Source organism: Nicotiana attenuata, chromosome 1 (assembly GCF_001879085.1).
Source record: "Nicotiana attenuata strain UT chromosome 1, NIATTr2, whole genome shotgun sequence".
NCBI lineage: Eukaryota > Viridiplantae > Streptophyta > Magnoliopsida > Solanales > Solanaceae > Nicotiana > Nicotiana attenuata.
The window spans coordinates 75,839,334-75,867,079 of NC_031989.1; the positions used below are offsets into that span (position 1 = coordinate 75,839,334).

At 35.2% G+C, this 27,746-nt stretch overlaps 2 protein-coding genes and 1 long non-coding RNA gene across 3 annotated transcripts; all 3 read left to right on the forward strand.

Moving 5' to 3' along the window:
• On the forward strand, positions 10,881-12,826 carry LOC109237485 (glyoxylate/succinic semialdehyde reductase 2, chloroplastic-like). The gene is made up of 6 exons (XM_019403802.1): positions 10,881-10,952; positions 11,022-11,092; positions 11,185-11,257; positions 12,077-12,181; positions 12,261-12,504; positions 12,754-12,826. The coding sequence occupies exons 1-5, from the start codon at positions 10,881-10,883 to the stop codon at positions 12,423-12,425; spliced, it is 486 nt and encodes a 161-aa protein (XP_019259347.1). The 3' UTR covers positions 12,426-12,504; positions 12,754-12,826.
• On the forward strand, positions 16,524-20,496 carry LOC109241443. The gene is made up of 4 exons (XR_002070234.1): positions 16,524-16,844; positions 17,534-17,740; positions 19,132-19,318; positions 20,305-20,496. It is a non-coding gene; the product is annotated as an uncharacterized LOC109241443 (long non-coding RNA).
• LOC109237494 (uncharacterized mitochondrial protein AtMg00810-like) lies at positions 20,967-24,432 on the forward strand. The gene is made up of 4 exons (XM_019403813.1): positions 20,967-21,040; positions 21,244-21,488; positions 23,592-23,662; positions 23,839-24,432. The coding sequence occupies exons 1-4, from the start codon at positions 20,967-20,969 to the stop codon at positions 24,430-24,432; spliced, it is 984 nt and encodes a 327-aa protein (XP_019259358.1).

Consider the following 27,746-nt stretch of genomic DNA (forward strand, 5'->3'; position numbering starts at 1 on the left):
TATTAGAGAGTAAGTTTTTATTGAATTTTAGAGAGGAAGAAGCACACACCACAGACCAAAATATATACAAATCAGATTTAAGTTGTGAGTATAGATATATTAGTATGTTTGTATTTAACTGGGGGCTTACGAAATAATGTATGAAAGTTGTAGATAAGTTGTTAAATAAGTCTGTATAATATATAATTTGTTGTATGAAATTGCTTTTACTATGTATGTTGTTGTAGATATTTCAAATTTGCATTAAATTTGTGCGAAATTTATTTTTAATTTTATGTTGATGCTACCATTATATTGTTCTAAAAGATAGAGATTTTTATGTGTGATAGTGTTGAACTATAACTACGCTAATGAAGTCAAATTTTCAGTGAGAACTCTCCTTTAGATTGCTGCTGAATTAAATATTTGAAACGACTGATCGATCAAAGTAAAATGACAAATATATTTAGACTAGCAAAAATACGCCAATGTACAAGCATATTACAGAATCATTGAACCATTTACTGTGTAACACCAAAGATATCTTATATGTCAAGCTGAAAATTTTGTTGCACTCCAACGTGCAACTTACTATTAGAACTAGATAAAGCTTTAGTTTGCTGCCTAAGGGATTTCAGGGAAATTTTCACATCATGTTACAATCCAGTTTGAAACATAATTTCATGCCATAGTTTGGGCGTCAAACTCGCAGATTGTAAACTACGGGGCTTAACCCTCAACTTTACTTCTGCAGTTTTAAATAAAAGGAGACAGTTGATTAAAAATATATGCCAAAACATAAATCAAGACCGAAAACAATGTATCTATCTACAGAAATTCCTAAGATATAAGTCAAGTCTGGAAGAAAAGGGAATGAGGAGAAGAAAAAAGGAAAAGGATATAACTAAATCCCTCCGATTAAAGGCACATAATAATGAATTGGAAACCCTTTTAAGGTGCGAATGTATATAATTTGTAAGTAGTAACCCTTATTTAGGGCTGAAATAATAATAAAATTTAGTTAACAATTTATAATTGAATTTCAAAATATTATATAGGAACCGGAAAAAAATCCATTCTTTTTTTTACACTAGATACATTCTAGCTTGCTAAGACTACTGTTATCCTTGCCGCACAATAAAGAGTAGGTTCCAAGTGGAAAAACAGCAAACCAACCCTTGAAAAGAAGTCACAATAATTTTCAAGAAATTATAGAATATGCCCCCAAGAAAAGAGGATATGGAGAGAAAAGATAACTTTTCAAGAAAGTAGAATAGGCCCCAAGGAAAAAGAGAGTGACGAATCAGCAATTATCGGTGAATCAGTCTTGACATCATAAATGCGCATGGGATTATCCAGAAACAAAATTTCAGTTGCAATGATAATCGCTGAAAAATTTATATTTTCATTGGTCTGCTCATTTTCATTGTTTTTACGCTAATTACTACTAGTTATGTATATTAATAAGTAAGCTTATCTTACTTTTTAAGTTGCTTAATTTCACTTTAGAAAGTAATACTTTTTTTTTTTTTAAAGTGACTTGATAATATAAATTCTTTTATTATTTTTGTCTTTTTTTGATATGCATTCCAAATTATTAATTAAGTGTGAAGCATAACTTTTGTGTCGATTCTCTCTTGTAGTATTTTCGTCCAAGAAGAATTAAACGAATTTGCCAACTTGAAGTGTTTTGACTCCAATTAAGGAACATCCCAACCTTCACCAACAAATTGTGCATATCTTTCCAGAGCCAATGTGTATGTTGTTGTCTTTCTAATGCTCCCGTTGAAGTCATACCTTACGTTGCACGATTTGGATGATTAGTTCGCCTTAAAATAGAAAATACCCGGTATCGGAAAAGCGAAACGGAAAATGCTTAAATAAGAGATATCTCGTCTTTTGAAGTTAAAAATTTCAAGAAACATTAAACATTATTAAACTGTAATTAATAACAAGAAACAGATTCAGTATCAGTATGTAAACCTCTATCGTGTCTCAAGCGTAGAAGGAGAGGAGGGATGAGATTATACGTACTCTTTTTCTGCGGTGAATATTGTAATTGTATAACTATCGAGTAAGGAGATAATTTACTCCGTAGTAAGTTCCTGGTCAGTATGATATTGTGATGGCACTATCTGGCTAGGGGTTCACAATAATGATCGCTTTAGCCAAATTAACAAAGTCTATAATAAATACTCGGCTCAGCAAATTAAATAAAGAACGTACTCCCTCACGTTCGAATTTACTTGTTCACTATGACTTAATGTACTCTTTTAAAAACAGACAAAGATTAATATTAATTAATTTTAATAATGTCACCCATATTATTATATATTGAATACATAAAATTGGAAATAAACAATACTCCTCCGTTTTTAATTTATGTGTTTATTTGACTGACCACGAAGTTTAAAGAAAAAAAAAAAGAAGATTTTTGAACTTGTGGTTGTAAAATGAGGCACAATATATAATATATATATATATATATATATATATTTATATATTGGTGTAGCTACAAATCATTGCATAAAGGTCAAATTAGTTCCAAATATAGAATAATGTCATTCTTTTTGGCATGGACTAAAAGAAAAATAAGTTCACTCAAATTGGAATGGTCGGAAGCAATTAATAAGAATGTATAAAAAATAGGTAAAAAACGGTAAAATTATGCATTGATTTTCAAAACTGGACAATATAAAAAATGGACATTTTTTTCAGCTATAAGAGACAAGTACAACTTGGAGGGAGGGAGTATAGTGTTTTTCAAATGAATATAGCTGTTACTAAAATAGGAATTCCAATTACAAGCATGCAAAATATCGTACTCCTTTTCGATCCTTTTTGTATATGGCTTTCGCAAAAGGAATTTAGTCCAAATATTGTCAACTCAACTAGACTCAAGAAGGGGATAACTTTTTTTCTCTAATTCCACCAAGCAGATATATAATACAATTGTAATTTACTCATTTAATAAGTGAAGTACGAATTAAATATACATTTATCTCCAAAATCCTAGGGAAGCCCAATGTCATTGATTCAAAAGCTGAGCACTAAGCTAGATCCTCTGTTTCATTAGCCCAATGTTTAACAAATGAACCAAGCGCACACACCAGTTTGACTTCTTCGAAAAATGCCAAAAGCCTTTCATTTACTACGTTACAACAATACCCTTTCCTTTTTGTCTTACGACTAAGATTCTTCTCTCTTCAGTTTTGAAACTCCTTAACACCTCTTTTCCTCTTTCTTATTCAACAACAATCTCTCGTCACCCTTGCACCTTCCGTAACGTTTCTGCTATAAAATCTTCCCTCTGTAATCCCCTTCTCTTTTGCCAGCATATGCTCCAACCAAAATGGGAAGTCTTGCATTCAAATTAATAGCCTCAAAACCAATCAAAACATAGCAAATTCAACCCACTTGACCCTGAAAGAATTTCCGTTACACAAAGCCATCAAATGGTGTGGACTTCAAATTGCTTATTACAAAAAACATTTAAATACCCGTTCTAAGCCAAGTTGAAACCGGGTTACTCCGAAACCGTTTTACCCGAAACTGCCCCATATCGCCCCGAATCGTTTGACACCATTATGAAAGATATTCAAAACCATATTTGTCCCTGTATGACTCAACTGGTTAAGCCCTAATTCTTTGCATTTTTTCCAGGCACCGTTGCTTCCGCCTGCTTTCGTTGGTGAAGCTGTGCACTTGTTTCCAACTCCGTGGAATTTAACTGGCTTCGCGTTCACCGCCGTACGGAGCTAGAAATGGTAGTCATGGACTGCTCGCAAATATGCATAAAACTTACCAAAATCCTTCATGTTTTCCGGGCACTGGCGGTGGTGTACTTTCAAGGTACAACCAGTGAAAGCTATCCTCTGTACATAATCGCCGCTCGTACCGGAAAGCTTCGAAACCCTAGGTGTTATAAGTATTGGAAAGCTCGTCTGTCTCACGCGTTTCTGATTCAAACGCACTCTACGTATTACTAAGGGCTTGCAACTGGCTGGTATTTTTCCCTGCAATATTTAGGGCCTATACCTACTTCTGTTGAAAAGTAATTTCTCTTTATCTTCCTGTGGTTCCTTACGTAGAGTTATTGAAGCTTGACGGTGGCTGACTGATTGGTCCCACTTTTCCTCTTTGCTAACTATAGGGACCACTTCAACACAAGGCCGTTGACCCAATTAGTCAACTAGCTGAGGTTGCTAATGAGCACAAAAATCTGGCTCCACGTGGATGTGCTATTGGATGGTAGTGATGCATTAGTCCAGAGTTTAGACATTTATTCTTGATGGAATTGAACGAGCTGACTCTTGAGTCTTAGTGCCACCATAAATGGTTACTAAGTTACTTAGATTGTTGTTGCATGTGGGTTAGAGAAACCAAATGTGTTAGCTACAGCCGTTAAGCATAATCTGAATATTTGATGAAATAAGAGCGTGAGTCTGAAATATGACTCGAGTTCTTAGATTACAAACAGCACACTGCAAAATCGGTCAAGGTCGAAGGTTCAAGTCGCTCCGATATGGCTTGTTATGCGTAGTTATGGCATAGTCAATCTTCAAAAGTCATATTAGTCTGATGTTTCGAATGGCCAAAGATGTTTGAAGGGTTTATTAAGTCCGATCCAAGGTTGAGATTGATTGTGCCCCCGGCGGTTTTCGCTCGTGTGCTTCGCGTTCAACCCGCGTCAAAGAATCTGAACCGGGCATATATAGAACTTTTAAACAAGAAGCTGCTTGATTTACTATCAAACTCAACCGGGCGAGTTTACATCACACACCAATAGCAGGTGGAATTACGATGCTAAAGGTTGAGATAGTGCCCGCTTTACAGAAAGATAACACGTAACTGCTGCTTTGGAAATTGATAAAGGAGTCGCGGCCGATGCTTTACTGAGAAGAATGTTATTATAGTATACTACTTTTAGAGTCTCTGTTAAAAAAATTGCAGAAGAGGAGGTAAGAGAAAAAAATAGAGTGCTTGCAGCTTTTATGTGGCTGTATAGGCAATTTGTGATTGTTTTGTAAATCTCCAGAACGGGCAAAGTCAAACAATCTGCATTTGTCGGTAATACACTAGTAATATATATTAGAATTAACAATATTGATCTATATGCTCTTTAGGTGGGAAGGAATAATGATAGAGTATGTAGTATCACGTTGAAATTTTTAAACCTCATCTTGGTGTATTTTTAGACCGTACTCTTCAGTTAAAAAAGAAGCATCTTTGTGAATTCCTCGTTTGTTGTTCGAAATAAGCATTACCAGGAAATCATAGTTACTGCTATCAGTTTTTATGACTTGGCAATCTTTACTAGTATATTTCGAGGTTATATTTTTCTTAAATTAACCGTTTAAGTAATTACTACTCCATCCTATTTCAATTAATTAAGTTGATACCCTTCTTTATTAGTATATTCCAAAAAGAATTACACATTTTTATAATTAGAAATAATTCAACTTGAATTTTTATTTTACTCAATTACCCTTCATATGAGAAACTTTTATGACTATACAAATGCCATTGCTCCACAAAGCTTTTACCCCTTAAGCTTTCAAGGCCAGAAGTTTAAAAGTCTCTCTTTTTTCGTAAATCCATGCCGAATTAAGCTACTCCATCTAAATTGAAACGGAGGAAGTAGTTAGCAAAGTCCTAAAAACATTTTAGTGGTTGAGTACTAATTTTTCATATTGGTCGTTTAAAAATAACATGCGTTGTTTCAAATAAGATGTCTATGATGATATAGCAATTTTCTTAAAACTAGCCGTGTAAAATTTATATCACGTAATTTTAACATGTATTAATTTCATTTTTTGATTTACCACACTAGGTTTGCTATGTATTGTTTCTTGTTGTAGATAACTTGATGTAATGGTGTAAAATAATTATACATTATCAAACACAAAAGTCAAGCTTTTATAACCAAAGCATGATATGCTTAGTAAAAGACAATGGATTTAATTTGTATACTTTGACAGCATAAATATTTTTATATTATCAGTATATTTTATCATGTTTTAGTATGTTACTTGCTTTTACTTTTTCAGTTTCTAATCTCAATTTTGAGTTCTATGCGCTGACACGTAAAAAGTAATTACACAATAAAGTCGCTTATGAGGTAATTACATGTAAATCTTTATGTGTGGCGATTAACCATCTATATCAGAAGTTATAATCACTGGCGTTAAATCTTTTTATACTGTTAGATAATTATGTAACTTACATCTCCATGTTTTTAAATAATTACAATTATTACTTCTATTGAGTGATTATAGAAGTTAAAAATCTAAGAAAGTGAGTCTCCGGATGTCTAATCGATTGCAACCTTAAAATTCAAGTACGATGTATCATTATTATTATTATTATTATTATTATTATTATTTTTATTATTATTATTATTATTATTTATTATTATTATTCATTTTTCATATTATGACCTAAAAACCTTATTTTAGTTGGGAAAAGAGACATCTTTGGTTTATATTACTAAACCATTTTGATTAACATTATTATTATTATTATTATTATTATTATTATTATTTTATTATTATTATTATTATTATTATTATTATTATTATTATTATTATTTTATTATTATCTAATCAAGTGGCGATATATTTAGGCATTGGAGATGTTGCCAAATTAGGCTTGCTCAAAATTCATCAGTCTCCGGTAATGTATTTGTTAACTAACTGAATTAAAAGTACATCGCTACTTAGCATTAAATTGTTGATCCCAAGATTTTTGACTTCTCGGTTAAAAAAGCTTGAACCATGGACAGATTCAGAATTTTATTTCTATAAATTCAACTTTTAAGATCTTTTTTTTAAACATAAAAAGTACTTATAATAATAATAATAATAAATAATAATAATAATAACAACTAGGTCCATGACCCTTAGCACTGTCGTTAATATTATGCCGCTATGGGTAAAAATAATGCCTTTGTAAGGCAATGTCATTACTAAAGCAGTCATATTACAACACAGGTCTGTAGAACAACTTCTAACATTAGATGTAACCATCCTGATCTTTTGATAGGCGTCTATTACAAACTCAGGTGGGTAAAACTAAGACACATAATTTATGTTAGCTGCATGAGCACTGCTTTTGCTCAAAGATGTGTACCATGTTTCCCTTTCGCGGAAGCTATGCTTCAATGTGATCTTCCCTTGCATGTTGCTTTGTCCATAACTACCTGCATTCATAAATTAAATATTGTAAGTTGGATAATCATCCTGAAGAAAACGTCTATGACCTCCGTGGCATCAATTTCTACTTCAACTGAAATATTTGTTCCCTGATGATTATTGAAGTGCATGCCGAAATGCTTGAAGTTTGCATTGGATTGGTGATATTGCTGTGTATTTTCTTGTTGGTAGCCTGTCCTCCATTGGCCCTTGTAATCGCGAAATAACTCCGCTGATTTCCTCCTTCAAGATAGTTGCTCCTAAAAAGCACCATCAATGTTGATCTTATACCAACCCCTAGGGAGGGCCTGCCACTTAACATTAATGCTAATTTTATGTTGTTAGTAATTGGCCCTGGACGTTTAGAAGTTTGTATTCCACAGTTTGGTCAATCACTTTTTTTTTTTTGTTAATATGGTTGTTGGTATTGTTTTATTGTTATGGTTTCGATTATTCCAAATGGACTTAGGCAAAGGGTAGTATAACTTTTAATATCTTCAATATTGAATCTATCTATTTTCAAACACTACAACAAATTTGACCTAAGTCACACTGTATAGACAATACTTGAAAAGTGTTGCCAAAAGTATCTGTGGGGACGCTTTATAAGGTGTGGCCTTTGTCAAGTACTTTGGATACAGATTTTAGGCAACACTTATGAAGCGTGGCTTTTAAACAGTAAATACTACACTTTTCAAGTGTTGTCAAATAATAAAATAATTGGCTACGCTTACTCAAATGTAATACCACGTTTATTGGGCGTGGTAATTTAACTTGTATAAGCTACCCCATATAAGTGTGCTCTAATTATTCCCTAAAATTCCACTTAAACTTTTCCCCTAAATCTTTTCCCCCCTAAATCTTTTCTGCCACCAAAAAATAATTATGCTTGAAAATATCCCACTAAGTTAAGTTTTACCCAAATCACATGAAAACTCCCGTACTTCTTCTTCCCTAAAACACGCTCTAGTCATCTAATTAAGCAGATTAGGGGTAGATTTTGTGGAAAGCTGCTGATGGAGATCCTTAATTTCTTCTAATTGCTCTTCTCAAAAGTCAAAACCTTCCTTATTTGGGTTTGGTGGCCATCAATTTCAATTGGGAAGTTCGTTTGCTTAGGGTTACAACTGCTAAAAACTTGTAAGTTTTTTCTATGAAATTTGCTTTCCGTTTAATAACTTTACAATTTTTGCTATCTGTTTGAAAGAAACTGTTGAAAAATATCATAATTGTCCTATTTTGTTGCTTAGTTTCTGTAGCAAATTTCGTGAGGGGACTAGACCTAGTAGTTATTATAGATTCTAGAGATGCAAGTTTTATTATTAGATTCTTTATTTTGCTTAAACCCAATTGCAGTTTCGAAATCCTATTTACTGCACTCTTCAATTCACCTCCAATTTCTGCGCCATCAGCAATCATCGCAATGTGCTCTCTTTTTGTCCCCCGGTATCACTCACATTAAATTGTTAAACCCTTCTCCTTTTCCCCAGCTAGTAAACCCTCTCGCTTTCTTTGTTACGTTTTAAGGCTTTTTTCTCTTCTCAAACTTCTGCTTCTACTCCCAAAAGTACATTCTTCTTTCTTTTGTTTTTTGTCCAATTTTTATAACATGTATCGAGCTTCTGTTTCTCTAGTTTGAAATTGTTTACCATTCTCTGAAGATTAATCTATAAGTAGCGTTGGAGTTTAAGAAATTTATTGTAAAATTCCTATTTGCTTTTTTGGAATAAGACATTATACCCTTTTGTTTATCTCCTCCACTAAGTGTCCAGAAAAGTAGATTATCTAAGACACAACTGGAATTTAACTAAGCCACTACATGGATCTGGATTGCTCTCTTATTGCACTGGAATTTAAGTTGTATATTAATCACCGATACTCAAATTACACGAATTTGGGTGTGCAAACTATACTGGGTGGCTACTTCTGGCTGTACTGTGATTATGTAGCAATCTAGTAGATGTAGAAATGGAACGAGGAAGCTTTTCTCTTCTTTTGTATGCGTTTGGTGGTTCTGGAGTGGGGACGAATCAATTTTAGTTTTTGGTCTATTTTATTAAGCATACAATACATTCCCGGCATCTTGTTGTCGTTAGAAAAATTGAAATTCTTTTGGACTTCTGGATATATAAAGCTCTGATATGTAAAAGCTGAACGGGAAGATGTTGAAGTACTTGGTGTTTAACAGGATGGGCTTTTTAAGTTGATTTGACAGGGCTGCTTAGAATTGAGTCTATTTTACAAAAGCATTAAAATATCGGGGCATATCTCTTGAGCCTAGCACCTCTAGGCAAGAAGAAAGTATTCTGGCAGCACGGCACCGTGTTAAAACTGAAATAGGATGAACTTATTGCTTATATCAGGATTTTGTCATTGTCAACAACCTGAATTTCCTCTTATAAGCTGTCGTTTTGCATTGAGTTATCTATTTCATATGCTATTTTTCAACTGGCAAAAAGTTTAGGTGTTGCATCTTGTGTGATTGGTGTTTTAGTTTGTGTGCAGCTGATGATACTCCAGCAAGCATTGGATTTCTAGGTCTTGGAATTATGGGCTCTGCTATGGCGCAAAATCTCATAAAAGCTATGTTGCTCGGACTCTCCAAAAGTGTTGCCGCACCCGTGTCAGATCCTCCAAAAATACACTAAATACGGAGGATCTAACACACACCCAACAATATTTTTGAAGAGTCTGAGCAACATAGCATAAAAGCAGAGTATGTTCCAATTATTCCTTGATAGACTAATTTAATGGATTTCAATGTGCTTTCATTTTGTGAACTTCATGAATCACTGGAAAGCGTTCATTTTTATCTTCAAACTCATCATCGTTGTTCTTCCTTAACCAGCAGAATTATGATTATCCTAAACTGGTGATCTTTCAGAAGCATGTGTTAATATGTGCATCTTTCTATATACTTGACCAGTCTAGTCAGCATCTTGATAGTAGTGCATTGTTTTTCCAGATGGATGTTGTTTGTGGAAAATATGGAGCTGCAAAAGGAATGAGTCCAGGAAAAGGGTACGATTTGCTTTGTCTCTGCTCTGGAAACTATAAGGTTTGGACATTACTGTTGCATCTTTAGCACTGAATGACGCGTATAGAATTCTGATAAGTGGTTGGGGGAAATTTTTTGTAAGCATAACAGGGTTTGGAAGTGATTCTTTTTTTCCTGGTGTTAGATGTCTGGCTTAGTTATATCTAGAAGCGTGAGGTTATGATAGTTAATGATGCAAGAAATTGGAACGAGAAGAAATGCAAAGTTGCTTGTACTTTAAAGGAACTAATTACAAGTTACACCATCGTGACATGCTCTAAGTCAATCTTTTATTCATATGCAAAGTTGGTAATAAAATTATCCTAGTGATTTCATATATTTGTTAAAATAGATATTGCATTTGCTGGACGCAAGTTTCTTTGGTTGCTATTCTATGGATTTCATACTGCTATCTGAATTTCATTTATGGCTTTGCACTCTAGTATATGTAAATGCAGTTATGCCAGTTAAACTACGCACGAAGGCGTAATTAATTTGGATTACTTGAACTTTATTCATAAATAGGACAACCTATTATTTGACAAACTACTGATTTTTAAATTTTTCACATAATACCTTATCTATATAAGTATACAATGAATTATAGCCACAGGCAATGCATGTAGTCCAGGTATTAAGACTATCAAAAAAATAAGAATTAAGTCCAAACCATGGCCGCAAACCTTTCAGATGACAACGTGCTGTATGAAATAGTTGCTCCACTGTTGGATATCATGGGGAAGGTCTCATTCTGCCCTTCACTGAGTGTTGCGACTCTTTCCACCACCTAATATTTTCTTCCTTTATCTCAGTCAAGATTTTACCTTGGTGAAGTTGGATATCGAGCTGCAATGAAGCTTGTGGTCAATATGGTTATGGGAAGGTTCTATTGTTGAATTCTTTCTCATCTCTTCATAGTTTTGTTCTTTCTAACTAAAGCAAATGTCAACCTTGCTTTCACAAAAAAATTTGCAGTATGATGGCTTCCTTTTCTGAAGGATCAGTACTTAGCGAGAAAGTTGGACTTGATCCAAGTGTATTAGTGGAGGTACTTCCTGATAAAACAAATAGCTTACTTTTGAGGCTGGCCCCTTGTGAATATGTTTCTTGCATCACTTTATCTTCTTGATGGTCAATAAATTACTTTGCGCAATCTCCTGTTCATTGCCTAGTCACAAATAACTCGTCTAACGATGAGAACAATATAACTAGAAACATGTTTTGTGCTCTTTAGGGTTTCTGAACTGGATTTTGGTAGGATTGACAATGTTGATAATTTCCCAAAGTATTATTTTTTTATATTTTCGAGGAAGATTGGTATTCCATGTCGATTGAAGTTGCTGAGACTTTACCTTTATTAGGATACGATTAGGCCAACCATAAATATAAAAAAGAAAAAGAAAAGAAAAAGAAAAAGAGAGGTTATGTCCTTGACCATGCTATTTGCTGAAACATATACTTAAAGGATGTTGAGCAACATCTGTGAGGCTGTTGAGTATGGAAAAGTTATAGAGATGGTTACTTAGTGAAATGACTGAACTGGCTTAAAAATAGCTCCATGAGTTTCGGGACAATGCATGATGTGAAAAATACTTAAAATCGATAATTGTCCACAAGTAAAAGTAATATTTGAGAACATATACGTGAACTCTTAATTGACTTTCTGATATAAAATCTGCTCATCGTCGTTTGAATTTCAAGCAGGGGTAAAAAGTTTCCGACTTTCTTTTTGCCTCTTTGATGCAAGGAGAACTTCATCCTCTCAATAATGACTTATTCAAGGGATTTCCTAGTATAAGATGCTCAGAAGGTGCATTGAACTTAGAAATATGTCTAATATCTGTTACTAATTTTGCACCATGCATATGTGATCTCGCAGGGTGCTATTAGTGCTCCAATGTACGCTACGAAAGGTCCTTCAATGGTTAAATCTTTGTATCCGACAATGTTTCCTTTGAAGCATCAGCAAAAGGTTTTCTAACATCCCAAGACTACCTCCTGTATGCAAACCTAAAGTTATCTTCTAACCAAAAAATATATGCTTGTCTCAGGGCCTTCGTCTAGCTCTGGGTTTGGCTGAATCTGTTTCACAACCCACTCCAATTGCTGCTGCAACTAATGAACTTTACGAGGTTGCAAAATCTCATGGTCTCAGTGACCAGGACTTCTCTGCAGTAATTGAAGCATTGAAAGTGAAATTGCAATGCGAAACATAAAAACAGGCTTTCCTGGTGACCTACGTTATTTTCCTTCACAGTCACAAAGCTTGGGTGCAATATGTCCACCATTATACAGGTAGATCTTTAGCTTCACAACTAATGATTTCATTGTTAACCCTCTTTTAAGGGACTACTATATTTTGTTTAGGAGAGTGAAATGGGACTACTATATTTTGTTTATTGTACTCATTAGTCAATTTTTATTTATATATGACTGAAAATATGCAAAACATGGTGCTACTATATGCTATCATAGTCTTTGTTCTTCTAGACGAACGATTACAGTTTAGTTTCTCTTTAATTATTAATTTTTTTATATATGTAGGAGAAAGCGGGTGATGCAATTGGAAATGGTATCAGAAAGTCAATTTGATCTTTAGTGTGAATGCAAATAATTTTTGGGATATTAAGATGTCTAATATTCATGATACTATATGAATACACTTACTTTTGAAAAGTTTATTGTTAATGGGCATTTTGACACACTATTTTATTAGTATGTATACTCATTTGAATTATTATTTTTGGTATTTATTAGCTAATTTAGTTCTTTATATCATCAAAATATATGATAATAATGCATATGCTTGAAATTATTGTAATTACATGCTATATGTAAAATGTAAATTTTTAAAAAAATAAAAATAAATTGTATAGCCTAGCCAAAATTGTCACGCTCTAAAAGTGTGGCTATATATCTGTACGTCTACCATGTATATAAGCAAAGACCACGTTTTCTAGGGGTTTCTTTAGAAGCCACGGTTAACAAGTATGGCCTAAAAGGTAACAAAGGCCACACCTTTTGTGTGTAGCTGTAGGGTATAAAAGCGTTGCCATATGGGGTGTAACAAGCGTTGTCTTTGTTAACTAATAGGCCATGCTTTTAAGCGTGGCTGGTAAGACAACATTTAAAAAGCGTGCCCTTAGGTCAAAGGTTACGCTTCTTTTGGCCACCCCCAGAAAAGTGTTGCCTAAAGTCGAAAAGTGTGGCCTTTGACCAAAGGCCATACCTTTTGCTAGTTTAGGCCACACTTTTTTGGGGTAGTCAAAGGGCTAAAATGTTGTAGTGAAAGTTATAGGTTCTATCTAGTTTGGTCAATCACTTTAATTTAAATGACACATTTTATTTATTAATCCGTTCCAAGAAGAATGACACGTTTATATATTTGGGAACAATTTATCTCTAAACTTTTTATTTTATCAACTTTACCATTAATGAAAAGATTTTAGAGCCACACAATGTTGACTCCCCACAAAGCTTTTGACTCTTAAGCTTTTAAGACTATATATTTCAAAAGTTTTTCTCTTTTTTTTTTCTTAAATTTTGTGGCTAGTCAAACTACATCATCTAAATTGAAACGAAAAGAGTTCTATTTATTGTAATTTTAGTGAATTTTTACATATAAATTTATAATCTCGTCGAAAATATTATATCAACATGAATACGATGTATAACGGAGGATCCGCCCCAAGTGGTAAACGTGAACACGTATGGTGGCTTTTGGCTAGTCGCAAAGAACAGAAGATGGCAATAGAACAACCACCAAATACCAACAAAGCATCAGCCAATTAGTAGAGGTTGTTGGCCGTTGATCGTTTATGGATATATACTTGGTAACCAAAGCTTTTTTATAGGATGAAAATGGCTGACGTTGATTAGAGGCAGAAGCAGCGATAGAAGATAGTCCTGTATGGCGGCAACTAGCAGCTCAGCAATTCAATCTGTCCTGTTTGTTTTTGATCCTTATTGAAGGTAAGTCTATGTTCGCACGTACGTCCTCTTATTTAATACTTCTATTTTTTCTTATACGAATGATTTTATCATCTGCAGTTGACTTGAATTAGCTGAGGTGATAGACGACGCTCCTCAAATTCGAAAGTTATTCTAGTTTCTGTGTAAGCAGTTAAATACTCCATTTTTGTAGTCAAAAATTGGAAATGTGGGAGCAAGAAAGAGCCCCGAAGCCTTTGAATCTTAAAATATTAACGTCTCGTAAAAAGCTAAGAGGTCGTCTGGTTCACAGTTAGTTACGTAAGGAGTATAAAACATGAATTATTTATATGCAAAATAATACATGTATTTATATGTGTGAATAATCACTTCCTCCGATCCCTTTTACTTGTTAATTTTTGGCTTTTGCATATATCTTTAAAAATATTAATTAAATGGATAATATAACTAAATTGTCCTTATTTTTTAATCTCAATTTATTGCTACTTTTACTTTCACTATAATCTCTCTACAGTTTATAGAGTAAAGATGAAAAGATTAATTAATTCTTTCTTGATTTATAAATGTCAAGTATTCTAGATCAGTTATTATCTGTTGGAATCGCATCTATGAAGCTTCAATTATCTAATTCTTCTTTCACTTCTCATAAGAGAGAAGACCAGTCGACTATGAAGAGGAAAGAGGCAGATGGATTTGGGGATAGGGCCCAGAAAGAAGAAAATGGTCCAAAAGTTGAAGACCCAAGCCCAAATTCTGATTTTGGACCCAAGTCCAGTCGATTGGAAACAAAAGACAACTGTAATAAAGCTCTAGATATGCCTAACGGTATACATAAATTTGTATAAAGTTGTACATAGTACATAGCTGTAATTTGTTTGTATTTAATAGGCAATAGGTAGTAGGCAAGTGTAAATTTTTCTTTTGTTCTCATCTGCTACAATACTTGGATAAATACCAGAGATTTTACATCAATGAGATATACAGAAAAAATTCTCTTAAATTTTGCTCTTTCACTCTCTACATGGTATCAGAGCAACAACTCTAAAGAATCGATCCTTTAGTTTTTTTTCAGTTCATTTTCATCTTCACTCTACCATCTTCAATGAGTTCTGCTCCTGAAACAATTGAGGCCACTTCAGCAAGTGTCACCACTTCTGGAAATAATGGAGGTGGAATGAAGGACTCAAGTCATCCCTACTTCCTTCACCCCTCAGATTCATCGGGAATGAACTTGGTAAACACAAGCTTTGGTGGTAGAAGCTATGGAGGGTGGCCCAGGTCCATTCTTATTGCTCTTTTTGCCAAAAATAAGATGGAGTTCATAGATGGAACCTGCATTGCACCAAGCTCAGAAACACCTGACTTTAAGTTATGGAGTAGGTGTAATGACATGGTCATATCTTGGTTGTTGAACTCCCTTTCTAGAGAGATTGGTGAAAGTGTCATCTACTCCAAAACAACCAAAGATCTGTGGGATGATATGGAAGACAGGTTTGGTTAGTCAAATGGTGCAAAAATGTATCATTTACAGAAAGAGTTAAGTGATTTGGCTCAGGGGTCAAGTGACATAGCAGGGTATTTCACTAAGATTAAGAGGCTATGGGATGAGCTAGATACCTTGAATACTCATGTCAAGTGCTCCTGTGAATGTAGCTGTGGGGGAAAGATAAAAATGGCCAAATCACTTCAGGATGAGAGGCTAATTAAGTTTCTCATGGGGTTGAATGACATCTATGCCTCAGTGAAGAGCAGTATCTTGATGTTGTCACCCCTTCCAACTGTGGGACATGCCTATTCCCTATTAATGCAAGATGAGAAGCAAAGGAAAGTTTATGTGAACTCTCAATTCCTTGGAGATTCTTCATCCATCACTACGACGGAAGTTTCAGCAACTGTTACATAACCGTTGCCACAGATCCTCTATTGCAACGGTTTTAACCGTTACCAAAGGTTTTGGATGATATTGATATTAGTACACTTTAGCAACCAAACCGTTGCCATTGTATAATAACTGTGCCGTACGTTTTCCAATAGCCACGGTTTCTTTAACTGTTACAATATATCTATCAGTGGCAGCGGTTTTTTCCAAAAAATATTTATACGAAAGGTTATTGTTCCCTCCTTAATTTTTTCGCGTAGCCCGCCAGATCTAGTACTCTGTCTTTAAACCTTTTTACCTTTTTATTTTTTTTAAATATGTAATATGTAATATAAAGTCAAAATCCACAATTTTTATTTATTTTCTAAATAAAAGTAGATGTGGCCTAGCTCCAGTTACGTTTTTTCCCCAAATCTGAACCCTTTTCTCTTTTCCTTTATCTCCAATAAAGTTCCCCCCCCCCACCCCAATTACTCTAATCGTACCCATTTTCCCCTTTTCATTTTACTCTAGCTCCAGTCATATTTTCCCCAGATCTGAACCCTTTTTACTTTTCTCTTATCTCCAATTACGTTTTCGGTTTCCCCCAATTCACTCTAATTCCTCAGGCCATTTTCCCTTTTAATTTCTCTCTTTGAAATCCCTCAAATCCAGTAGTCCGGTGAGAGATCTCCAGAAGATCAGTGTCCGTTTTGCTAACATTCAGACTATCTTCTCAGTATCGTCTTATTCAACCCATGAACTCGGAAGTCGGTGATTTCTATAGCAAACGCAAAAGGCACTCTGTACAAAATTAATTTTAGTTGTAAGTTTTTCTTTTTCAATTTGGGTATTTTCTTCTTTAATCGTTCCCTTTTTCTATAATATTTAGGGTGTGGTAGTGCATTTAATATCTTGCTTTCTATTGTTTTTTTGAACCCCAATTGTTAAAGTTTTATTTTCGTTAAGATGTGGCTACTGTGAGTCTAAATTTTAAAACTAATATTCCTGTAGAAAATCTGCCAAAGATGACTTTTCAAAAAGGTCAGTGTTTTAGTAATGCTTGCTTTGTCTTGATTTATTGACACTCTTATCTTAGTCTATTTTTCTGTAATTGCATTCACTCTATATTTGGATTTTTCTAGAAGTTGACTCTCAGCATTAGTATATGGATTTATGCTATCAATTGGCATAAACTATGTTTCATAAGGTCTTTGAGTTGAATTTTGATGCCATTCTGATAGGGTGTAATCTATGAAAATTTCTTATCGTTCATTACTGGTTTGTCGAGTTGGTAAACCTGTTCTAAATTTAGAGTGTTAACTCCTGAGTTTTCGAGCTCGAGAGCGTTGTGGCTTATGATATGGTGCTAAAAGTCTTAAATTCAGTATTAAGGTAAATGCTTAAAAATTAAACTAGTTGTACTACCTCACTCAAATCCAAAATTTATTTCGTGAGATGAGAATTTCCCAAAATTATATTTAAAAATTATTATTTATTTGCTCGATCGTGCAGGATGACTTGCATGAAGCACAAGATGAGGATAAGAATGAAATTGTAATCATCATGCGTCTACTTTTTCCTAACAATTTGGTTGGATGCCTTTTAGGAAGAAAAGGCGATGTTATTCAGAAATTGCAAAGTGCGACTGGGGCAAGCATTCATGTTCAATCTGCTGAGCATCTTCCAGTTTGTGCTATGACCATTGATGAACTGGTCCAAGTATGTTTCATGTTCTTTTCTATGGGTGCACAACTTATTTAGTTTCTTTGTTATTTTAATGTGAATGAGCTTTGAAATGAGCTTTTGTTACTTGGAGAGTATGATAATGTAGAGGAGAAAGGGGAAGAGTACCGTTAAACACTTAAACTAATTGTTCATCTGTACTGATCTTAGTTCTGCATGCAGCAGTTACATTATGTTGTTGCCCTGTTGTACATTTTTTTGGTCCTATGGTTATCTTCAAGCACCTACTGGTCCTGATTCCTTAGTCCTAGAATATCTTCTGCTTATCTTCAAGCATCTACTACTAGTCCTGATTCCTTAGTCCTAGAATGTCTTTTTATAATCTACCAATGGTAGCTATTCAACGATTTGTACGCTAGACCAGCTGTCCAGTAGCTAATGGTTATCTGACTGCTAGTTTCCTCATTTATCTTTTATCTTGAAAAACAAGGAGCCCCTTTGACAAGCTGAAAGTTTCTGTGCACTTAATTAATGTCTACGCTCTAAATTTTGCAAGTAGTAACCGTGCTAATTTTTTGTTTCTCTCTCTCTCTTTCATTTTCCATAGTGCCGGGTCTATATGTTGTCTATCGCGTTTGCTTTGCATCTACTTTCTTATTTTCATGATGTTATTTTTCTTATGATTTTTATTGGTGGTACGGTTATTGTCTCTTTTCGTCTTCTTGAGCCGAGGATCTTTTGAAAACAGGCACTCTACTCCCTCGGGGTAGGGGTAAGTTCTGCGTACACACTACCCTCCCCAGAACCCACTAATGGGATTCTACTGGGTCATTGTTGCTGTTGTTGAGGATAAGAATGTCTGTCTACTATTACAAACAAAATTTGAACAAACAGAAACAGTGAACGCACAAATAAAAATGTTTTCAAGTTTCCCTGCTTGTAGAGTTTGAATGAGATTCAACTACTTAACATCATATGTTTATGAGTAGAAACTTGCATGATATTAGGTATTAGAGAGGATGAAATTTCAAGAGGATGAAATCACTTCAACTCTGCTAACTATCGGTGAACAGACACACTAGCCACAAAGCTCATAATCAGGGAGTATGCTTAATTGGAAAACTAAAATGTCTCCTCCACATGTTGGCAAGGGATGTAAAATGCAGTTAGTCACACGATAATTCTCCTGAGTTCCTCTCCATGAGTACAAACTTAGTATATTTATACATTGATTTAAAAAAAATTCAACTTTGTAACTCAAGCAGAACACGATGTGTGATATACTGGTGGGGAACTGATATAATCCATCTTTATTTCTCCTCACGATATACAACTGATTTGCTGTCACATTATTGAAGCTTATTTGAGCATCACTTTTCTGGTAACATTGTTGAAGAAATAAGAAACTTTGTATTCTGTTGACTAAGAATGCAGGAAAGGCTCAATGCACAATAGGGTGCTATGGAACAAGATATTATAATGAATGTCCTTGCACGACTTCAGCGTCGACTTGATCCTAACATGCTAATATTACGAGCACTGGAGAAGCTTCCTCTGCACAACAAACTGCTGTTCAACTAAACAATCGTCCATCTGCTGGCAGTAACAATCAAGGTATATCCGCACCAAAAGTTATACCTCTTCTCTTTCTTCTTCTTTTCCTCTTTTTTTATGTTGTCACTGTTGCAATTTTCACTATTACCAACTAATTTGTTTGTTCATTGGGGTTTGATATCAAAACCTTCGAGCACTGAATTTCATTTACGTTCTTTACAGTATAGCGGGTAGAACCTAGATATTCAGTTGTAAAAGAGGAATTTTAACCGTTTACAGGATAAAGTCTAGATCTTTTTCAAATTTATTCTCTTGGGTCAAGAAAACTTGTGTTGAAAACTTATGTAATCACTTTAAAGCCAAGCATGATTATTCTATTTGGAAGAAGGGAGTAATATGCTGCACGATAGAGGAGAAATCTACAACAAGATGGAACAATAAATCTTGAAGTACACCTTCCTCAGGAATGGACGTACTGACTTTCTTTATTATTAACATTAAAGGTTTATCCAGAAATGATCTTTAGGTTAATTTTCTTTTGGTGTTAGGAAGGATTTCATGTAGAAAATAGATAGTCCAGTGACAGAATATCTGAAGTCAGTGTTTTGTGAAAAACAAAATCTCTCAATTACAAGGAAATGGTTTCTGGTAATCAGAAGAAAGGAAATAAGTGAGGTTTAGTTTCTTTAAGCTTAGTCTATTATAATATGAAATGTTAATGACAATTGTCCTTAGGAGTATTTTATTTTGGGTGCCTGATGAAGAAGCTCGAGCAACACATAACAGGGGAGTTTCCCTCAATTTTTGTTTGTATAATAAGTGAAATGCATCTTGTGTTTTTACAGGTTGTTTGATAACTAGCTTTTCTTTGAATATTTTCATGTATAATGCACAATATTTTATAAACTGTCACATATTCTTATCTTTAGGTAAGTGAAACACCCTTCAAATTCTTGTTTGATGCACTCCCTTGGTTTTTTGGACTAAGAGAATGTTTAGATCGGATTCTCTCGAAGGATAATGACTTTATTTATACTCTTTTGTAGGTGGAGTAGATGAAGAAATGGAAGATAGAAACAGTGAAGATCTAGACCTTACTTAAAAAGAATTTTGAATTGCTGTAGATGCATGGTCTAGAAATGTTTATTATTAACATTTTGAAACTTACTTTTTAACTCTTTAAATGTAAGACTTATGTACTTGGGGTGGAACATTTCACTCTTATGGATATTATTAGCTTGTTGGACAATTTAGATTATGAATAGTTTCATTTTGTTATTGATATAAGTTTTTGTGCTTTATAATTTATTCTATATGTAAATATTTATTTACAACAGGGGCAATATGTTTGTTTCAATTAAACTGTTACAATAGCCCACTAGAACCGTTGCAGTAGGAATCATATGGCGTTCCAATAAAAAATGTAAACCGCTGCAACAGGACCTGCAAATTATTCCAAAAGGATCTATAAACCGTTGCCATAGGTAGTTCAGACCGTTGCAATAGCTTAAAGAAATTGTTGTCATTTCCATAAATAGCCGTAGCAATACCTTACAAAACTGTTGCAGTACACGCTATGGTAACGGTTATCAACCGTTGCATTAAATGGTATGGTAACAGATTTTAGCCGTTGCACTTAATACGAATAGTCGTTCCAATAGGGCAAAGGAAAAACCGTTGCGATAGACCATATTATAGCAACGGTTATATGAACTGTTGCAAGAACCGTTCCTTAAGCTCTATTGGCACGCGAGCTGGTGAAATGGGTGCTGAACCGTTGCAGTAGCTCTATGGCAACGGTTTACCTATCTATTGGAACGATCATCAATGCTTTGCCATAGGCACACTTTCCAGTAGTGCTTCATGGCTGCAAATCAAAATCATCCAAGTCAGAAGTTTGGGAAGTCTGATTTCAAGGGAAAGAAAAACAATTTGGCCTGCTCTTACTATTAAAAACCTGGGCATTCAATAGAAAAATGCTACAGGATCATTGGATTTCCGGCAAACTTCAAGTTCACAAAGTCAAAGAAGTTCCAAGCACCTGTTAAGAGCAATGCAACATATTCTGTGAGTGAAGCAGGAGAGCAAAGCATTGTTGATGGAATTAATGGAAATCAACAACCCACACAAGATCAAGTTTCTCAGCTAGTTCAACTTGTTCAACAGGTGAAGGGTGGTCAGACAGTATCTTCAAGCTCAGATGTTGTCGCGAATGTTGCCAACTGTGCAGGTATAGCCTTTAATGGGTCAACTTCTAAATCTTCTCATTTCAAAATCACCTCCTGGATATTGGATTCATGAGCTTCTAAACATATGTCTTCGGATCCTACAATTTTTTCGACTATCAGACTTCTTCCAAAACCTTTAATGATAAATCTTCCTAATTCGTATAGAATTAGAGTTACTCACATTAGAGATGTAACTATTCCTGGTAATCTGACTCTAAAAAATGTCTTATATGTGCCTTGTTTCATATACAATCTACTTTCAGTTCACAAAATTTGTAAACAATACAATTGTCTTCTAATCCTTTCTTCTAATGCATGCATGATATAGGGCCTATCAGTGAGGATCCCCTAGGGTCTTGGTGAAGCAAAAGGGGGAGTCTATCTGCTAGATTCTTCAAGCCATAGGTCTAGGAAGTCATCTGAAAACAATGTAGTTTCATTACCTAAAGCAAGACAGTCTGGTCATGCTATTTCCCTCTTTCTTTTCCTGTAAAAGTTAACTCCAATGTAAGGCTGTGGCATCTTAGATTAGGCTATATGCCATTTTCTGCAATGAAAAACATTAATGTTCCTTCTATTTCATCTTCTTTATCCAATGTTAATTATCAATGCAGTATGTGTCCTTTAGCTAGACAAACAAGAATTCCTTTCCATTCAAGAAATATCACCAGCAAACATATATTTGAACTTATTCATATTGATGCGTGGGGGCCATATAAGACAACTACCTATAATAGATATAGGTACTTTCTTACTATCGTTGATGATTATAGTAGGGGAACTTGGACTTTTATTTTAAGCACAAAAAGTAATGCTTTTTCAGTATTAAAGGACTTCCTGGCCATGGTAGAAAGACAATTCTCCACCAAAGTTAAAATTATCAGATAAGACAATACACTGGAATTAGGTGCAAGTTCAACAGCCTCTGAGTACTTAGTTTCTCGAGGGATCATACATCAAACTTCATGCACTGCTACCCCTCAACAAAATGAAGTTGTTGAGAGGAAACATAGACACCTTTTAGAAACATATAGGGCTCTATTGCACCAATCTAAACTTCCTATTTCATATTGGGGAGAATGTTTACTCACTGCCACTTTTTTGATCAACAGATTTCCTTCTAGAGTAATTAGAAACAAGACACCTTATGAGATTTTGTTTGGTAAAGCTCCTAATTATGATTTCCTTAGATTATTTGGTTATTTGTGTTATGCCTCAACTCTTTCTCATAACAGGGACAAGTTAGGGGCAAGGGCTAATGCTTGTGTGTTTATTGGGTACCCTTATGGTAAGAAGGGATACAAACTCCTAGATTTTAATACCAAGAAGATCTTTGTTTCTAGAGATGTGCAGTTCCATGAATCAGTTTACACCTTTTCTTTACAATCAAGTTCTCTTCCTATGTTCCCTGGATCTATCTCAATTATTGATTTGGTTGACAGTAATTCTGATGACATCAATTGTCCTTTCAACTCCACTCATCCTATTTCTGATCCTCCTACTCCAATTCATTCTTCTAGCCCCATTTCTCCTTCTAATCCTATTTCAAACCAAAGATAAGAATCTCAAATTTATCCTACATCACAGTCAGATAATTCACAACAAGGTACATCTCCACTAGTCTTGAGAAGATCAGATAGACCTCATATTAGACCAGTCTATATAAATGATTATCTTTGCAATAGTGTTTACTTAACTACTTTAACTGATTCATGTTTTAATCACCCTGTTAACCCTACCATTTTTTCCTTTGCTGGAATTTCCACTATCAATCAACACCTTATCAACTCTATTTCAAATATAATTGAACCTACCAGTTTTTCCCAAGCTAATATGTATCCAGGTTGGCAACAAGCAATGGACACTTAGTTTAAAGCACTAAAAGCCAACCAAACTTGGGAAGTTGTGTAATTACCACCTGGAAAAAGGGCTCTCCCTTGCAAATGCGTTTACAAAGTAAAACATTATGCAGATGGAAGTGTATAAAGGTTGAAGGCTAGGTTGGTTATTCGAGGTGACATTCAAAGAGAAGGAGTCGACTTTAATGAGATATTTTCCCCAGTGGTAAAAATTACTACCATACGTTGCCTTTTTTGCTGTTGCAGTAAAGAAAGGATGGGGAATATCACAGCTAGATGTAAACAATGCTTTCTTACATGGGGAATTACAGGAAGAGGTATATATGAAGTTTCTAGCAGGAAAATTCCACCTAGCCCCAACCATGTGTGTTTACTTTGCAAATCGCTTTATGGTTTGAGGCAAGCCTCGCGCCAATGGTATACCAGGCTAACAACCACATTAAACTTCAAAGGGCTTTATTAATCCCTTAACGACTATTCACTTTTTTATAAGAAATCAGCAGATTCAATTTCAATCATAGCAGTATACGTTGATGAAATACTACTTACAGGAAATAACAAAGAAGAACTTCATCAATTGAAAAAATTTCTTCACAAGGAATTTCAGATCAAGGACCTAGGTAACTTACACTATTTTTTAGGTCTGGAGACCCTTCATGAGCCACAGGGTTTAGTCATCAGCCAACGAAAGTTCACTTTGGAAGTTCTTAATGAATTTGACTGTAGTAGTTTGCCCTCTCTTACATCTCCGGTGGATCCTTCATGCAAGCTTAGTAGTGAATCTGGTGACCTTCTTTCTGATCCAACTGTCTATCGCCGACTCCTGGGCAAGTTAAACTATCTCACTCACACAAGACCAGACCTTTCTTATCCGGTACAACACCTCAGTCAATTCATGCAGCAGCTCCGGATGCCTCATTTTAATGCTGCCCTACGAGTGATTCGATATCTCAGAACCAACCCCGGACAAGGTATTTTCATGTCCTCTGATCCCTCCTTCAAACTACTTGCAGTTTGCAATGCGGATTGGGGATCTTGTGTTTATTCACACGGATCTATCAGTGGTTATTTTATCACTCTCGACTGATCTCCAATTTCATGGAAATCAAAGAAGCAAGCTTCAGTCTCGCTCTCATCCGCGGAGGCAGAGTATCGACCTATGAGGAGGGTAGTTGCCGAAGTAACTTGGTTGACTCGACTTCTCATAGATCTAGCTACACCACCTTCTCTTCCGATCACTATTCATTTGATTCACAAGCTGCAATTCACATCACTCAGAACCCCGTATTCCACGAGAGAACGAAGCACGTTGAACTTGATTGCCATTTGTAAGGCAACAATTTCTCTCTAGTTTGATTTCTCTGTCATTTGTGACATCATCCTCTCAATTAGCCGATATCTTCACCAAACCACTATCTGGGCCATCCCACAATTCAATTCTCGGCATGTTGGGCGTCGCTACACTCCCCTCCAACTTGAGGGGGGGGGGTGTTGGAATCGCATCTATGAAGCTTCAATTACCTAATTCTTCTTTCACTTCTCATAAGAGAGAAGACCAGCCGACTATGAAGAGGAAAGAGGCAGATGGATTTGGGGATAGGGTCCAGAAAGAAGAAAATGGTCCAAAAGTTGAAGAACCAAGCCCAAATTCTGAGATTTGACCCAAGTCTGGACAATTGAAAACAAAAGACAACTGTAATACAACTCTAGATATGCATAACGGTATACATAAATTTGTACAAAGTTGTACATAGTACATAGCTGTAATTTATTTGTATTTAGTAGCCAATAGGTAGTAGGCAAGTGTAAATTTTTCTTTTGTTCTCATCTGCTACAATACTTGTATAAATACCAAAGTTTTTACATCAATGAGATATACAGAAAAAATTCTCCTAATTTTTTTGTTTCACTCTCTACATTATCAACCCCAAAAGGTACCAACAAGGGTTATGGTGGAGTGGTACATACTCCTTCATCCTTAACCAGAAAGGTCTCGAGTTCGAGCCCCAGGGTATGGAGTCGCCTTTGTTTGGGAGCGCTTTACCCACAATGCGAGACTTCTCGGCGCGAATCCGGATTTAGTCGGGCTCCAATGTGGGTACCGAACATCGGGTGGGAAACCAAAAAAAACCTCAAAAGGTAGCTAGTCCGTCATTAAGGAGACAACAACATTAAATTCCGTTATTAATACAAGAACACAATTTAAAAACTTAAATACAAAAACTAGTTCAAGAAGTCAAGGATTATCACTAGCTAGCTCTCAAGGAGTTGAACTAAGACAATTCGAATCAGGGGCGGCTCAAAAGTATTTGGGGCCTAAAGCCAAACTTCAATGAGGGGCCCTAAGTTTTTCTACATAAAAACTTATTTAATAAAATTTTATTTGAAATTTATTTTTCCATCTTTTTGAGATGTAAAATTATTAATATTTTATTTATAACCGATTTCTTCACTAGGATTATATATGTTTCTACTTTCTAGGATTATTGTTCAATTCTATTAGGATTTTCTGATTTTCTAAAAGATCTATATTAGACTCTCACCAACTTCTTCTTCTTCTTCTTCTTGGATTCCATTATCTTCTAGCTTAATTATATTAGTGATTTGTTCATCTACCATAAATTCTTCCTCCTTTTGGGGATTGTATTAAAGTTTCAATTCTTCTCACTTTTCTTGGAATTTTTAATATACGAATTCATAAATTCTTGTTGACATATTAAATTTCTAATAAATAAATTTTTAAGATACAAACAAAAGATATACAAAAATAACAAATTTTAGATGCAAAATAATAAGAAAAGTACAGAACAATTGTACCTGGTGAAACAAATATAGATAACTTGATATTACTTTTGATGCTTATTTTTGGCAATGCCCAAGCTTGACAAAAATAACAGTTCGCAATTGCTTTCTGCTATCATTTTGACAGAATGTTCTTTGATATATGATAGATTTTATTGAATGGCTCAACAAATAGAGAGCCAATATTGCTTGTATTTATATGATATGGAAACATGCATAATGATAAGTATATCACCTACAAAGATAAGTATTAAGAGTCCATCACATACATGGGATAATTATAAATATTAGATAAATTATTAGAGTCCTAATGTCACGACCCCAGTTCGTCCTCCGTGAACATGTCATGATGGCACCTAGTCCCTACGACTATGTAAGCCTAACAATGCGGAAAAACAACATAACTTGCGGAATAATTAATTAAAACTGAACAACTAAACGGAACTGTATATAAATGCTACCCGGCATGTACAACTCCATAATGCGGAAGTCTACAATATCACCCCAAAACCCGGAAACTCACGGGAAACACAGGCAAATAGAAGAGTAATACACCGCTCTAACTCCAGAATGTCTAAACAACTGAAAGAAAGGAAAGACTATCTACTAAAGCTGGAATAAGATAGAGACTCCTGGTCTGCGGACGCGGCAGAAGTACCTCGAAGTCTCAGCTAGATCTCTCCGCCTCGAGAGTGATACGCCTGGGATGAAGTACCTGGATCTGCACATGAAAAATATGCGCAGAAGGGGCATGAGTACACCACAGCGGTACTCAGTAAGTGCCAAGCCTAACCTCGGTCGGGTAGTGACGAGGAAAGTCAGGGCCCTACTGAGATAAAATATAATAATAAGCCTTGCAACAGTATGAAGTAAACAGAAATAATGAATAAACTTATGAAGTAAGGCAAGTTATACGAAGCAACAATAACACGCAGAGAATAAGGTAACACAGAGTAAGACAACTCAATATTAGTACCAACAACGAGGATCTCCCAGGATACCGTCCCGTAGTCCATTTCATCAACTGTCCGAGGAGCTCCCGGGATACCGTCCCGTAGTCCACCATATGAGTATATCCAAAGGATCTCCCGGGATACCGTCCCGTAGTCCAACATATGAGTATATCCGAAGGATCTCCGGGGATACCGTCCCGTAGTCCAACTATCAATGTGCGGGGATCTAGCGGGAATCTAACCCGTAGACCCAAAGTAAACAAACAAGGGGGGGGGGGGGGCTACCGGATTCCCACATCCGTAGTCCCAATGTAAATGCGCAACCACAACCAGAAGATATTCAGAAATGAAGTACAAAAATACAAGCAACAGGTAGTACTAGCCTAACATGCTTCACCTAGTACAGTCAAGGCAACTTAAGCAAATAGGCAATTTAAATCAACTAAACATGTTTTTCTAATCTAACACAGGTTATAATTGCAAGTAAAATAAAGCAAATACGAAAGGAACTCAGTCTCAATATCTTAAGTAAAATCGGGTTTTCAACAATTGGCTTAAGTACGCGCTCGTTACCTCACGTACAAGGCATTCAATTACCAAATATCATATCCTAAGGGGAAAAGTCCCCCACACAAGGTTGGACAAG

Bases quoted from the DNA above. Each gene is read 5' to 3' on its own strand.
- LOC109237485 (XM_019403802.1), top strand. From the start codon at position 10,881: ATGGCCGCAAACCTTTCAGATGACAACGTGCTGTATGAAATAGTTGCT. The intron at 11,093-11,184 runs GTTCTATTGTTG...AAAAATTTGCAG, and splicing joins GTCAATATGGTTATGGGAAG to TATGATGGCTTCCTTTTCTG. The intron at 12,182-12,260 runs GTTTTCTAACAT...TGCTTGTCTCAG, and splicing joins CTTTGAAGCATCAGCAAAAG to GGCCTTCGTCTAGCTCTGGG.
- LOC109237494 (XM_019403813.1), top strand. From the start codon at position 20,967: ATGAACTGTTGCAAGAACCGTTCCTTAAGCTCTATTGGCACGCGAGCT. The intron at 21,041-21,243 runs GTAGCTCTATGG...AAAATGCTACAG, and splicing joins ATGGGTGCTGAACCGTTGCA to GATCATTGGATTTCCGGCAA. The intron at 23,663-23,838 runs GTATATATGAAG...CTTTTTTATAAG, and splicing joins ATGGGGAATTACAGGAAGAG to AAATCAGCAGATTCAATTTC.